This window comes from Rhinopithecus roxellana, chromosome 20 (assembly GCF_007565055.1).
Source record: "Rhinopithecus roxellana isolate Shanxi Qingling chromosome 20, ASM756505v1, whole genome shotgun sequence".
NCBI classification, from domain to species: domain Eukaryota; kingdom Metazoa; phylum Chordata; class Mammalia; order Primates; family Cercopithecidae; genus Rhinopithecus; species Rhinopithecus roxellana.
The window spans coordinates 76,002,864-76,018,358 of NC_044568.1; the positions used below are offsets into that span (position 1 = coordinate 76,002,864).

At 47.9% G+C, this 15,495-nt stretch overlaps 1 protein-coding gene across 5 annotated transcripts in view; it reads right to left on the reverse strand.

Annotated features, from left to right (window-relative positions):
• The window catches only part of TMEM114 (transmembrane protein 114), a 62,521-nt gene that overhangs the window by 33,624 nt on the left and 13,402 nt on the right, over positions 1-15,495 (reverse strand). For 2 of the 5 annotated variants that reach the window (XM_010383648.2, XM_010383645.2), the window contains exons 3-4: positions 10,117-10,254; positions 7,522-8,025 (exon numbers count right to left, since the gene is read on the reverse strand). The exons of 2 other annotated variants lie outside the window; for them this stretch is intronic. In XM_010383648.2, the coding sequence (XP_010381950.1) occupies positions 7,793-8,025; positions 10,117-10,254 (371 nt within the window). In that variant the 3' untranslated portion in view covers positions 7,522-7,792. Of the gene's footprint in view, positions 1-7,521; positions 8,026-10,116; positions 10,255-15,495 lie in introns of those variants that run through there. One more of the 5 variants, XM_010383646.2, reaches the window with a different exon arrangement.

Consider the following 15,495-nt stretch of genomic DNA (forward strand, 5'->3'; position numbering starts at 1 on the left):
TTGTTGTGGTTATTGTTGTTGTTTGAGACAGGGTTTCACTCTGTTACCAAGACTGGAGTGCAGTGGTGCCATCACAGCTCACTGCAGCCTCGACCTCCTAGGCTCAGTCCCCCCGCCTCAGCCTCCTGAGCAGCTGGGACTACAGGTGCATGCCACCAAATCCGGCTTTTTTTTTTTTTTTTTTTTTTTTTTTTTTTGTAGAGATGGGGTCTTGCTATGTTGCTTAGGCTGGTCTCAAAGTCCCAGGCTCACGCGATCCTCCTGTCCTGCCTGGCCTTCCAAATTGTTGGGACTACAGGTGTGAGCCACCATTCCTGACCTGGCCAATGATCTTGGATGCATCCTTGACCTCCCTGAGTTTCTGTTGGCTTGTCCATTAGTGGGAGCAATGGTGGGCATTCTCTCCTTGGAGGACAGTGGCAAGGGTCACATGAGCCTTGGAACTTGCCCTGGAAACTGTAAAGTGCTCTACCATGTAAACAAAGGTTTGCAAGCCAGGGTGGCCCATCCTCAGCGACTAGGGGCTGTGCACAGAGGAGGCACTTCCTGCAGGCTCCAAAAGGCAGGTTGTTTATTCTGAAGGGAGAAAGGGAGGGAGGCAGCCCGAGATGTCAAAGGGAGATTCTGGGGCCGGAGTTCGAGTCTCATCCCGGTTTCTCTCACTATCAGCCTCTACCAGAGCAAGTCTTCTCCTTCTGTGAACCTCAGGTTCCTGTCTGCCAGTCAGGGCATGAGAACATGCTTGGCAAGTTTCCAGGGCGCCCTCACTATGTCTGGGATCCCCCATCAGTCCCAACGTTCACCTGCAGGAGAAAGGACCAAAGTCAGCATTGGGGACTGAGGCTGGGTGTATTAGTCTGTTCTCACACTGCTGGTAAAGAGGTACCTGAGACTGGGTAAATTATTAAGAAAAAGAGGTTGAGGCCGGGCGTGGTGGCTCAAGCCTGTAATCCCAGCACTTTGGGAGGCTGAGACGGGCGGATCACGTGGTCAGGAGATCAAGACCATCCTGGCTAATACGGTGAAACCCCATCTCTACTAAAAAATACAAAAAAGTAGCTGGGCGAGGTGGCGGGCGCCTGTAGTCCCAGCTACTCGGGAGGCTGAGGCAGGAGAATGGCGTAAACCCGGGGGGGCGGAGCTTGCAGTGAGCTGAGATCTGGCAACTGCACTCCAGCCTGGGCGACAGAGCGAGACTCCGTCTCAAAAAAAAAAAAAAAAAAGAAAGAAAAAGAGGTTGAATGGACTCACACTCCTACATGGCTGGGAAGGCTTCACGATCATGGCAGAAGTTGAAAGGCACGTCTTATGTCGCCACAGGCGAGAGAGAGAATGAGAGCCAAGCAAAAAGGGAAACTCTTAAAAAACCGTCAGGTTTCATGAGACTTACTCGCTACCATGAGAACAGTATGGGGAAACTGCCCCATGATTCGATGATCTCCCACAGGGTCCCTCCCACGACATGTGGGAATTCTGGGAGCTACAATTCAACATGAGATTTGGGTGGAGACACAGACAAACCATATCACTGGGTTTACACTCTGCCCCTGTCTGTCCAGCCCTAGGGAGATTCCCCTTCCCTTGCCTACAGCACAGGCTTGGGCAACACTTATTGAGCTAATTAATCAAGGCCAAATTAGGAGGAAGAGTTGCTGGTCTCTCAAAAGACTGGACAGCACATTATATTCATTGTACAACACACCCTTCCCTGCTACCTTCTGCCTATCTGCTTTATAGAACTTCTTATCAGGAAGTATACCCCACATTCCACCAGCCATGTTTACTGTGTGTCATACCCGTGCACTCATACACACACACACACAGGCCCTGGAATGTCAGCTGCAAAAGGTAGGTTTTGAGTCACTTTTGTTCACTGTTAAATCCTTGGTGTTTCAAGCAGCACTGGTACATCAGGCATCAAATAAGTCACCGTTGAATGAATGAGTCAATGAACATATGAATGAGCAAGTGAATGAATGAATAACTATATGAACAAGTAAGTGAGCAAGTGATGAGTGAGGGAGTGAATGAGTAAGTGAATAAATGAATGAGTGAATAAATGAATTAGTAATGAGAGAGTGAGTGAATGAATGAGTGAGGGAGGAATTAGTGAGGGAATGAATGAATGAGTGAGGGAATGAGTGAGTGAATACTGAATGAGTGAGTGAGTGAATGAGTAAACGAGTGAATGAATGAGTGACGGAATGAGTGAGTGAATGAATGAGTGAATGAGTGAGTGAATGAGTAAATGAGGGAGTGAGAGAAGGAGGGAATGAGTGAGTGAATGAGTGAGGGAGGGAGGGAATGAGTGAGGGAATGAGTGAGTGAATGAGGGAGGGAATAAGTAAATGAGTGAGTGAGTGAGTGAATGAGTGAGTAAATGACTGAGTGAGGGAGGGAGGGAAGGAGGGAATGAGTGAATGAATAAATGAGTGAGTGAATGAGTGAGTGAATGAATGAGTAAGGAAATGAAAGAGTGAATGAGTGAGTGAGGGAGTGAATGAGTGAGGGAGGGAGGGATGGAATGAGTGAGTGAATGAGGGAGGGAATGAGTAAATGAGTGAGTGAGTGAATGAATGAGGGAGGGAGGGAGGGAGGGAATGAGTAAATGAGTGAGTGAGTGAATGAATGAGTGAGGGAATGAGTGAGTGAATGAGTGAGTGAGTGAATGAGTAAATGAGTGAGTGAATGAATGAGTGAGGGAATGAGTGAGTGAATGAGTGAGTGAGTGAATGAATGAGTGAGTGAGGGAGTGAATTAGTGAAGAGGTGAATGAGTGAGTAAATGAGTGAGTGATGGAATGGGTGAGTGAATAAGTGAGGGAGTGAAAGAGTGAGGGAGTGAACGAGTGAGTGAATGAGTGACTGAGCGAATAAGTGAGTGAGTGAATGAGTGAGTGAGGGAGAGAATGAGTGAGTGAATGAGTGAGTGAGGGAGTGAGGGAGAGAATGAGTGAGTGAATGAGTGAGGGAGTGAATGAGTGAATGAGTAAATGAATGACTGAGTGAATAAGTGAATGAGTGAGTTAGCAAATGGATGGATAATGATGGATGGGTGGATGGATGCGCGGTTGGAAGAGTGAATGGATTAATCGGAAAATGTATGAATAAATGAACAAATAAGTGAGTGAATGAATGAAGCACGGGACAGGTATAAGCGAGTGAATTTATGAATGAGCAAAGACTGAATGTGTGCATGAATATGTAAATAAGTGAAGAAATGAGTGAGTAAATAAATGGATGGGTAGATGACGAGTGAATAAATGAGTGAGTGAATAAATGAATGGATCTTCTTTGCCAGATAGACCACCCTCTCTGAGAGAAAGAGAGCGGCCAGTTGTTTGCCAGGGGTTCCAGCCAGGTCTGGACCTGAAGGGAGAAATCCGGGCTGAGCCTCCCCAGCAAAGGGACAGGCACCCTAGTCCCTCTTCCTCCTCCTTTTTACCTTCTCATGAGTATAAATCCCCTCCTCTAACCCCCTGGTTAGTCCAGCACACCTGGATCCGACCACACTTCCACCTGCTCTGAGTTCTCCCTCCTCTCATCTGGCCCTGGGAGGCCCCTCCCTGGACTTCCTGCATCCACTCCCACCCCTGCAGGCCGGTCCATTCACACAACAGACCTAACAGTCTTACAGCTATGGTTCTCACCTCCCCTGCACAGCAGAATCACCTGGGGAACTTTGTAAAAATAACAGTGCCCAGGTCTGCCCTCGAGTGTCTGACTGCATTTGGCTCCATTAGGGCCCAAGTGTTAGCAACTGGTTGTTTTTTTAATAAGACCCCCACGTGATGCTAATATAAAGCCAGGTTTGAGAACCACTGTCTTAAAGGCACATCGCTCTCAAGATAGAGTCCAAGTGGAATGGAAAAATAGAAGAGGAGAGGACAAGACAGGATGGAACAGAACACATCAGAACAAAATGGATCAGAATAGAACAGAACCGATCCAAATGGATTAGAATAGAGCAGGACAGATCAAAATAGAATGGATCGGGCCGGGCACGGTGGCTCACGTTTGTAATCCCAGCACTTTGGGAGGCCGAGGTAGGTGGATCATGAGCTCAGGAGATTGAGACCATCCTGGCTAACACGGTGAAACCCCGTCTCTACTAAAAATACAAAAAATTAGCCAGGCATGGTGCATGGTGGTGCACACCTGTAGTCCCAGCTGCTCGGAGGGCTGAGGCAGGAGAATCACTTGAACCTGGGAGGTGGAGGTTGCAGTGAGCCGAGATTGCGCCACTGCACCCCCAGCCTGGGTGACAGAGCTAGACTCAGTCTCAAAAAAAAAAAAAAAAAAAAAAAAGGATCAGAATAGAACAGAGCAGATCAGAATGGATCAGAATAGAATAGAACAGATCAGAACGGATCAGGATAGAACAGAATAGAACAGAACAGCATCCCAACCCCACTTAATCATCAGCACCTCCTTACCACGGGCCATGGGCACCGCCCACTGACTTCTCCCTTCCCGCCTCTACCTTCACCTCCTATTTCTTTCCTTCAACCCTCTCTGTTTCCCTCAAACACAGAAGCTTCCTCCCACCTCAGGGTCTCTGCGTGTGCTGTCACCTGCCTGGTCTACAGTTTCACTAACTGCAGGTAGGTTCTTCATGCGGGTCTCAGTACAATGCCACCTCCTCCAAGAGGCCCTTTCTGATTGTCCTCTCTGGAGCTGCATTTCTCCCAGACACCTTTCATCCCATCACCCTGTCTTTTGTTTCGTTTTGTTTTATTTTTTGTTTTTTGTTTTTGAGACAGAGTCTTGCTTTGTTGCCCAGGCTGGAGTGAGTGCAGTGGTGTGATCTCGGCTCACTGTAACCTCCGCTTCCTGGGTTCAAGTGATTCTCCTGCCTCAGCCTCCCGAGTAGCTGGGATTACAGGCGCGTGCTACCACATCCGGCAATTTATTTTTTATTTTTTATTTTTTTTATTTTTAGTAGAGACGGAGTTTCACCATGTTGGCCAGGCTAGTTTCGAACTCCTGACCTCAGGTGACCTGCCTGCCTTGGCCTCCCAAAGTGCTGGGATCACAGGTGTGAGCCATGGCGCCCAGCCTCATCGTCCCGTTTTGTTTTCATCACAACACTAATCACTGTCTGAATCTCTCAGATAGATTATTGGTTCATGTGTTTATCGTCTGTTCCCATGTGAGCTAGGAAGGGTGGAGATCTTCTTGGCCACCCCCATTCATGTGTCCCCAGGCCCTGGAACAGTCTCTGACACATAGTAGGTATCTGGCAGGCATTTATGGAAAGCATGAATGGATGGGGGAATGAATGAGATTCTTTGACATTGTCAGATCCTGGAGTGCACATGTTTTGGTTTGTTATTGTTCATTGTTGCTCGCTTAGCAGAGTGTCTCAGCATGTCCCAAGGTGGACATGTGGGACCAGATGTTCTGAGCATCACAGGACATTGAGAAGCATCCCTGGCCTCTTCCCACTGGAGATGCCAGTAATACCACTCCCCACACGCACTAAGAACAACCAAAACTGTCTCCAAACATTACCAAATGTCAGGTGGGGGAGAGAATCGCCCCAGCTGAGGACCCTGGCGCTGCAGTATTTAATCCAGCACTTGGGTGCTAGGAGGGCTGAACACGTGTTTTTTGAATTTGGGAATCAAATCTTGCCTCTGGCGCAGTTCCATAATACGACCAGCAGATGGAAGCAGAGACCGCCCTTTCGGTAGCATGGTTGCCCTCACTTTGCAAAAAGTTTCTTTTCCTCAGCCTAGCAACTGATTTTCCGATAGCGCTCGTTTAGCCCCATGGGGCCATGTGAGTAAGCCACTCATTTGCGCTTTTCCAGTTAGCGGGGACATCGCAGCAACGTGCTGAACCCAGGAGCAGCCAGCCAGTGAAGAAGTGCAGGTGTTGCTGGAACTCCAGGGAGGACCATCTTGGGATCAGGCAGTTCTGAATTTTACTTCCAGTTGCATCTCTTTCTCTCCTTATCCCCTTAGTCCAGCTATGTTAACCTGCTGGTGCCTAAGTTTCCTCATCTGTACCCTGCTTTGCTTATCTCCTAGTCCTCATCCCAGGCTACATATTTCATATGCCTCTCTCTCCTCAACCATGTGGCACCCCAGATAACAAGGGCTGGGTCTGGAGGAGTCACTGCCCCCTAGTTGCTGGTGTGTACTGGCCTTCCTTTAGGTGTTTGTTGAATGACTGACTGACCGACTGGCATTGAGAATAGCACAGGTGCATAGAAAGTACTCAGTGGGTGTCAGCTATGATGATGACAATGTTGATGTTATGGTGATGATGATGTCATGATGAAGATGATGATGTCATATTGTTGATAATGGTGTTGTCATCTTTTAATCCACATCAGTATTCCCCAAACCGTCAGCACCTCCCAGAGTTTCCTAAGCCAAAGGCTCCCCGGGCCCTTCCCTACATCTCATGACTTGGAATCTTACAGGAACAGAATCTCAGCCGTGGTTTTGGGTTAGAATAGCCTGGAAAGCTCTTAAAAAACACTGATGGCTAGACACTATCCCTAGAGAATATCAGATCAAGGATGTAGCCAGAGCAGCAGGATTTTGGGAAGATATTCAGGTGATTCTAAGAGCAGCAAGATGACAACCCTTCTCTGTCACTTAACACCCCACCTCAGCACTTATGCAAAGTGTGGCTCTGGGCCAGAAGCCTCAGCCTCGCCTGGAAGCTAGTTAGAAATGTGAGTTCCTGCTGGGCGCGGTGGCTCACGCCTGTAATCCCGACACTTTGGGAGGCTGAGGTGGGCGGATCACGAGGTCAGAAAAATCGAGACCATCCTGGCTAACATGGTGAAACCCCGTCTCTACTAAAAATACAAAAAATTAGCCGGACGTGGTGGCGGGTGCCTGTAGTCCCAGCTACTCCAGGAGGCTGAGGCAGGAGAATGGCGTGAACCCGGGAGGCGGAGCTTGCAGTGAGCCAAGATTGCCCCGCTGCCCTCCAGCCTGGGGGACAGAGCGAGACTCCATCTCAAAAACAAAAAAAAAAAAAAAAAGAAAGAAAGAAATGTGAGTTCTTGGGCTTCACCCAGTCCTCCTGGCTCAGACACCCTGGGGGTGGCATCAGCCCATGAGTACCAACAAGCCCATAGAGACTCGGGCACGCTAAATGTGAACAGCGCTGCCCCAGGGGACCCGGAGGTGGAGCCCATTCCCAGGGGCAGAACACCAGGATGAAAGGAGGACTGGATTTTTCTGGGGGAGGATGGAAAAGGTACGATTAGCCTCAAAGAGCACTCTATCAATTGGCCAGCCTCTTGGGAGTCTTGCAGCTTCATATTGCAGATTTAACCCGACCCTGCAGAAAGCCAATGTCATGCCAGAGTTATTTTAGAGCAAAAGGAACTCCAGGGCAAAGCTCCTCAGAAAGAGCTCAATGCACTACAGGGCCCAGGAGGTAAGGTGCCCTCTCCCTTTCTCAGGTCCACCAAGGAGCTGATCCAAGGGACACGGGTGAGAAGGAAATGAAGTCGGAGGGGGCGCAAGGACTTTGCAATCTGTAAGACTGTGTGTGTGATTAAAGGATCGTTTTTATTTCTTGTAAAGAGATTTGGCACTCCCTCAGGCTCCTCCAGGCCACACGGACACACACGGACATGAGCACACAGGCACTAGGATAACAGCCAGGCCCCAAGCTTAGTCCGCGGGGATTTGTGGGGGACGAGGGGGTGCCTGGCCTCCCCGAGTGGCCTTTGAGGAAGAGGAGGCTGCAGCCCATGAAGATGGGCCCATGAAGCTCCGGGGCCAAACCCCTCCCTCCCCTTCATGATCCAGCGCCCAGGCTCATATGGCCTGGTCCTGCCTCCGTCTTAGGCTGAGCTCGCGGGCTGCTGCCAGGAAGGCCCCCCCCGTGAGCAGCTCCGCGATGAAGCTGATCCAACCCAGGGCCAGGGACCAGCCGAAGTGGATGTCCACCTGGTCCAGGAGGGCCTTCTCCTCCAGGAGACACAGAGCCTCCTGGAAGGCGGCGGCTGAATATGCTATGTAGATGCTGATCCCAGCGAGGGTCACCATGGCTGCAGGGAGGGCAAAGGGAGAGCAGATCAACCCCCACCCCGCCCCAGCACTCCCCTCCACCTCCTCGCCCTTCCCAGCCATGCTGCCCGACGTCCAGCGTCCTCGTTCCTTCCTGCCGCAGGACCTTTGCGCCTGCTGGTCTCCCCACTAGATGCACTCACCCCTGCTTCTCTGCCTGTCATCAGCAACTCCTACCCTCCCTGCACATTGCAGCTCAGGCTTCGATTCCTGGACTTGCCTGAGCAGTGATTCCACAGCACCATACAGCTGCCCATCACTGCCCGGGTCACAATTGCAACTTTGCATTCGTTTGTGTAATTTTTTTTTTTTTTTTTTTTTTTGAGACAGAGTCTCACTCTATCGCCCAGTGCGGTGGTGCAGTAGTGCAATCTCAGCTTGTTGCAATCTCAGCTTGCTGCGCTGCAACCTCTGCCTCCCAGGTTCAAGCTATTCTCCTGCCTCAGCCTGCTGAGTAGCTGGGACTACAGGTGCCCACCACCACGCCTGGCCAATTTTTGTATTTTTAGTAGGGACAGGGTTTCATGATATTGGCCACGCTGGTCTCAAACTCCTGACCTCAAGTGATCCGCCTGTCTCAGCCTCCCCAAGTGCTGGGATTGCAGGCGTGTTTGTGTAATTATTTAAGTAACATCTGTCTCCCATGAGTCTCCAGAGGGCAGACGCTCGTGTTGGTTTTGCTCATTTTCAATTCCCCAGCACCTAGAATGGTGCCTGGCCCATGGCGGTTTTCCACAGATATTAGATTTGAGCCACGTGGTCCAGTACAATAGCCACTGGCCAGTTACACATGGCTATTTAAATTTAAGTTAATTAATTTAAATAAAGTTAACAGCTCAGTCCCCTATCAGCACTCACTGCCCTGGCCTGGTTTGCAGCTCCCGATGCTCGGCACGGATTAGGGAACTTCTCCACCATCACAGAAACTTCTACCAGGCAGTGCTGGTTTTGAGAATTTGTCATTGGGTGAACTATGAATGCTACTATTAATAATAATAGTGAGTGGTTACAGGAAATGAGAGCTTTGCAATATTTTCACCTCCAGACATCCCTTTTGCTTTTTTCCCTCTGTGGATTCCAGCATGTCATCACTGCTGTCTTTTTTTTTTTTTTTTTTTTTAAGGAACATTTCAAATACACAGGGATACAGGGAGCCGTAAGGCAGCCAGCCACGTGCCAGGTCCTATTTTTCAAAACCTCTGGTCCACTGAACCACCCAATGGTGCGAACCTAGCCAATGTCTGTCCACCTGTTGTTTTCTTTCGTCTTGTTTTTATGTGTGCTGCTGTTTACTTGACAAGTAAAAATTGTATGTATTTACAGTGCACAGCACAAAGGTTTGATATGCATGTGTACACTGTGGAATGGCTCAGTCAAGCTATTCAACACAGGCACGGCCTCACACACTTAGCATTGCTTTTGTGTGTGGTGGACACTAAAATCTACTCTCAGCGATTTTCAGGAACACAATAGGCTGCTGTTAACTGCTGTGACTATGATGCCCAAGAGGTCACTGGACTTCCTCCTTTTGAACTGAAATTGTGTGTTCTTTGACCAACATCTCCCCCCTACGCCCTGGCCCACCAGCCTGTTCCATTCTCTGTTTCTGTGAATTTGACTCTTCTGGATTCTACATAGAAAGGAGATCATGAGGTGTTTGTCTTTCTGAGCCTGGACATGCCCGTTTTTTAGTCAATCAAAGCAGTATCTATCACAATGGCTGATCAGCAGGGGAGCTTGAGGGTGGCTGGAGCGATGGTCTCTTGCCAGCTCACAGCCCTAAAGCTTGAAGCCATCACGAGTTCGGGCAAAGGTAATATATGCAGCTTCTTTGGTGAAATAATAAAAATGATTCTTGGAAGCTGCTCCCTCTGCACTGCTCCTGTCTTGGAACCAGAGACGAAGTGATTCTGGACTGGAAACCACTCATCTCTTCCAACTGATATCCCAGAAGGGGAAAATGAACCCCATGAGGTCCTGGGATCCCCCTCCTTTCCTGAGGGTTCATACACAGTAGCCACTGCCCAACCCCCAGACCACAAGCCAGAGCCCCAGGCAGGGTGGGCACCTACCTCCAAAGAGGAAGAGAGTTCCAGTGAGCAGAAGGAGGAGGTAGGCTCGGAGGAGGAAGCTCAGAAACCCTGTCATCCCCCCAAAAACCATCAGGATGAGGCTGAGCGGCAGCAGAATCACAAACGTCCCATGCATGGCTTAGAAGAGACAGAGAGGATACCAGGCAGAGGAGAGTTACTAACATCCTTCATTCAATCAACAAACACTTCCCGAGCACCTACTGGAGCTGGGGAAAATCCACACTGTCACTGCCCCTGTGACTATTACTTCTACTGTTTCTGATGATAATGATGACCATGGCAACAGTGGTTGAGGCTCATCGTGTGCAAGGCTGTGTGCTTTCGTGTTGTTGTTTGTTATTGTTTGTTTTGTTTTTGAGACAGGGTCTTGCTCTGTCACCCAGGCTGGAGTACAATGGCATGTCCATGACTCACTGCAGCCTCAACCTCCTGGGCTTAAGGGAACCTTTCACCTCAGCTGCCCGAGTAGCTGGGATTGCAGGTGTGCATCACCACACCCGGCTAATTTTTTGATTTTTGGTAAAGATGAGGTCTTGATATGTCACCCAGACTGGTCTCAAACTCCTGGGCTCAAGCGATCCTCCTACCTTGGCCTCCCAAAGTGCTGGCATGACAGGTGTGAGCCACTGTGCCTGGCCAGAGCTGGTTTCTAACAAGGGGGGAGCCACAATGCAGATGCTCACACACATCATTAATTATTCATTACAAGAGCTGGGTGTTAGGGAGTACTTGGGATTGGGGGATGGCTGGCATGGTTTGTGCTTGGCTCTGCCTCCACAGCCATGGGAACTTAAGAGATCTAAAAGCCACTGTGGTCTTTAGCATGGCATTTGGGGACAGCACTTGCTGATCATTTAGAAGTTATCCTTCTCCCAAGGCTGGCTTCACTGACCGGAGTGCCCGCCCCGTTCTCTACAAGAACATATTTGTCGCCACAAGGAGGAGCCTCGTGCAAGCTTTTTGGGTTTTGTTTTGTTTAAAGTTTTTGCCAGCACCTTGATTGCATCATGCAAGCTTTTTGGATGGGATGGGGGAGCAGGGACTCTGTGGATAAAGGGCTTTGGGCATTGAGAGAACTAAAGGGGACACTGTTATTATCAGGGCATGAAGACCACATGATGTGTGGGATAACCAAAGTGAAGGGGGAGATGCTGTCCCTGGATTGCAAAGCCGAACGGATCCACCTGGAGAACAGTCCTGCATTGAATGTATTTCTCTTGCCTCCTCTTTAATAAGATCTGGGACCAATTCTAGAGAACTCCCAAGCCCAAACAGTCAAAGACAAATATTAATATAATCTATAAAATCAGCAAGTAGAAAAGAATGAATGACATGAAAGTCAAGACCCATGGTGGGGGCTGAATGGAGGAAGAGGAAGAGGAAAGGGGGAAGTCTAAGGTTTCAGGGTCTATACCTCTGCCACTACTTTGGCTCTGAGCTTCCCAGCAGCCAAAGAAAAAAGGGAAACAAGTGCAAAGTTATTTTTTTATCCATCCTTCATTTACCAAATGTGTATTGGTTGTTTACTATGAGCTGGGTGCCAAGCATCTTTAAATCCTTTTGGCAGTAGGATAGGTATGAAAATAAATACTTTCTTCTCATCCTTCAGTATAAAAATAAATACTTTCTTCTCATCCTTTAGTACAGGCTAAGCATCGTTTGTTCCGAGAAGTCTTTCCTTACTCTATATTCACCACTGTCCATCCAGTCAAGTGCCCTTCCTCTGTGCCCCCTCAGCACCCCATAGGGACAGGCATTTATTACCTAGTGTTGAGGGCATGTGAGTCACTTTTATGTCTCACCTGACAGGACGTGAGTTCCTTGGCAAGGAGGATTTTATTTGATCTTATTTCCTTGTGCACAATTGTGTCCCTGAGTTTCTAGCAGAGGTTCTGTTCTGGAACATGGTAAGTGCTGAAGAGATGTGTGTTGACCAACGTACTGAATGAACGAGTGAGTGAATGAGTGAATTTTGAGCTAGACAGTGTGGCTCTCAGGCAGGAAAAATATGGCAGTTTCTAGGCAATAAGAAAAAAACTGAGGAAGCCTAAGAGATGACCTCATGGCGATGAAAAATATAGACTTCAGAGCCAGATTATTTGCACTCGAATTCAGGCTGACTGTGGGGTCCTAGGCATGTCATGTATTTACTCAGAACCTCCATTTCCACTTCTTATGAAATGGAGGTAAAAGTATACGGCTCACAGAATTATCGTGAGAATAATACTTGTAAAGACCATAGGGCAACATGGGGCGATGTAGTAAGATGTGCAGTCTTGTGTCCCATAGAGCAGGCACTAAATAAATCATAACTCTACCAATAATAAAGATGATGAGAATAATAATTTGGTCTGTGACCTCCACTGTGACCAAATCACTTTGTCTTCAGTCCCTCAAGTGGCACTAACTTTGGTGAGTCAAGAAAACAAGACTGAACTTCCTCCCAGGGCTGTCCTGGGATGAAATGTGATTACAGGGGATGAGACCTATGGTCTTCCTTCCTTTCTTTTTCAGGGAAAAATCTTGGGCAGGGAAGTACCACAGCTCATGCAAACACCTAGTCCTTTAAAATCCACCCCCTGCACACCATCATCGCAGACTGTGGCCGAGAAAGGAAATCATTTCTCATTCAGAAATTAATGAGGTTTCCCAGAGCTGATGCAGCCATGGCAGCCCCATGTGAGTTCCGCAGTCATGCTGCAAGCTGCCTTGATGTCCACATTCAATTAAATGTCTGGGTAAGAACAAGTTACCCAGGAGAGACTTGTAAAACCTCCTGCTGAAATTTGGTTTAGCTTTCTTTGTGTGTGTGCCCTATTCTTCGCTATGTTTTTTTTTTCCCCCCCAGGATTGTGGTTTTAGAACATGAATATTGATTCCAAGTTCTGTTCTACTTGCAAATGTTCCCATCGCTAGCCACATCTCTGAATGCGCCTGGGGAAGATATTCCCCTTTGGAATGTGGATATGATAAAAATAATCATCATCACCAATTTTGTGGGGGCTGGGTTATTTGGGACATAGTGGATATGTAGTTTCAGAGTGAGGGGTTACAGTCAAAAGACCACTGAATAAGAGTCTGTGCCATACAAGCTGTGTGACTTTGGACAAATGACTGGACCACTCTGAGCCTCGTCGGCAAAACAAGAGTAAAAATACCTGCCCACTGATCTCCTAGAACTTATTAAAGTCAGCAAACATATTAAGAGTGTCTGCTATGAGTCTAGCTCCACACTGAGCATTGAAGACAAAGAAATAAGTCACAGGCAGTTCTTCTCTTGCAGGCATGTTGATGGAGTAACTGTATGACTGACCATCCAAACCACACTTTTGAGAATCAAACAATCATCAATGGTATTAAATTATCTACCATGACCATAGGTGTCTACAGGCACCAGGCAGGATAAACCAGGACAACTGGTCCCCCCACTTCTCCGTTTATTGTTTCAGTAAACACTGATGCAACACCTGCCACCTATGCTCACCAGGGTTTTAATGTCAGCCCAATCACTTCTAGCTGAGGGGCTGTAGGCAAGTTACTTTATAACTTTGAAGCCTCAGTTTTCTCATCAACTAAATGGGAATACTAAGCGTATGCACTTCGCAGGATTGTGTACTGAGGATGAGATAAAATGGACAAACTTCTTAGAATAGTGCTTGTCGCATCATAAACCTAATAAAAGTGTTAATTGTTATTCTCAGCTTGATATTGGACTATCTAAATGAAATAATGTGCGTGAAATCTTGCACACCTTTTGGTAATATGGAAAACCTGTTACAACCAAACACAGATCTAAGGTCATGCGACCTGATTCCCATTCATCAGCAAGCCTCTAATGAACCTCTGTGATGGAGAGAAAGAAAGAAACAGTTTCCATGCCGGGCACGGTGGCTCAAGCCTGTAATCCCAGCACTTTGGGAGGCCGAGCCGGGTGGATCACGAGGTCAGGAGTTCAAGACCACCCTGGCTAACACGGTGAAACCCCGTCTCTACTAAAAAATAAAAATAAATAAATAAATAAATAAATAAATAAATAAATAAATAAACAGTTTCCAGTTTCTGGGAACTGGCGTGGCGCTTATAACTAGACTGCAGTATTCTGCTGGATATAATATCTTAGAACTCCGACATCAGACGAGGTCATCTCAGACCACAACACAATGAGGCCCAGCAAGGGCACACCACAGGCTTCCTAAGCAGAGGTGAAAACAAGGTCTCTGTGCCACCCACAAAATATCCACACCTCTTTCTCCCAGCCAATATGAGTGTCCCTACTTGCTCAACACAGCTAGTCTGCCTCCCTGTAGATAAGATTGAGATATTCGGTCACAGAATTGTCTCCGCTTCCTGATATTACCCGTCCAGAGCAAACCTCCAACTCCTCAGACCCTCCAAAGTCACTCGATCAAAGCTGGAATCCCGTAAGTCCTTCCTAGCAACCTCTTACTGAGACGTCCCACGGCTCCCCATGGTGTGTGTTCTCCTTTGCTGCAATAAGTAATAAACCCCAACGTGAACTGCAGGGATGTCCCCAGTGGTCTCTGGCTGGAGGGCATTGGCAGGGGCCAGGGGCTCTCCCAGGCACTGGCGAGCAGGGAGGATATGATGGAGCAGGACAGAGGTGGCAGGAATCAAAGGCCAGCAGGACCTGGAAAATGTCTTTCTTGTGATGTATTCTTGCACATCCTGAATGCCCAATAACTTGCAACCCAGAACCTAGAAGGTAGTACATGCTCCCTGTGCAATGGATGGCTGAGTTAATGAATGAGAGAAGGAAAAAAGGAAGGAAGGGAGGGAGGGAGGGAGGGAGAGAGGGAGGAAGGAAGGAAACTGAGCATTTGCTGAGCATCTAATAGGTGCATTATTTTGGGATGGGTATTGTAGAGGTAAAAAGTTGAATCAGATATAAATCCCACCTCCTTGGAACTTATAATTCAGAAAGGAAGCTCAGATGTAGACATAAATTGCTGTCATGTCAGGCAAAAGTGGTGCCTTAAGAGACTCAGACAGCCATGTGTTAGTTCAGAGATGCCAGGCTAAGTCCACATGATCACAGGCCCTCCATTTAAGGCAGTGAATTTTAGAGGAAAGTGTGGAGTATTTAGAGTCAGACCTGAGTGTGGTTCTTACTAGCCATGTGACTTCAGACAAGCTGCCTCATTGAGCTTCGATTTTCTCATCTGAAAAACGGAAATGGACCATATTCATCTTGACATAAGGACCATAGCAGATGACTGGGGCTCAAGCCCTCATCAAGAGCCACTTCCCTTCCCTCTACTCTGCAGATCTAACTGGCCTTTTCCTTCTCCCACAGACCCTGAAGCTGTCAAAGGTGTCTGCCTTCAACAGCTAGAGAGG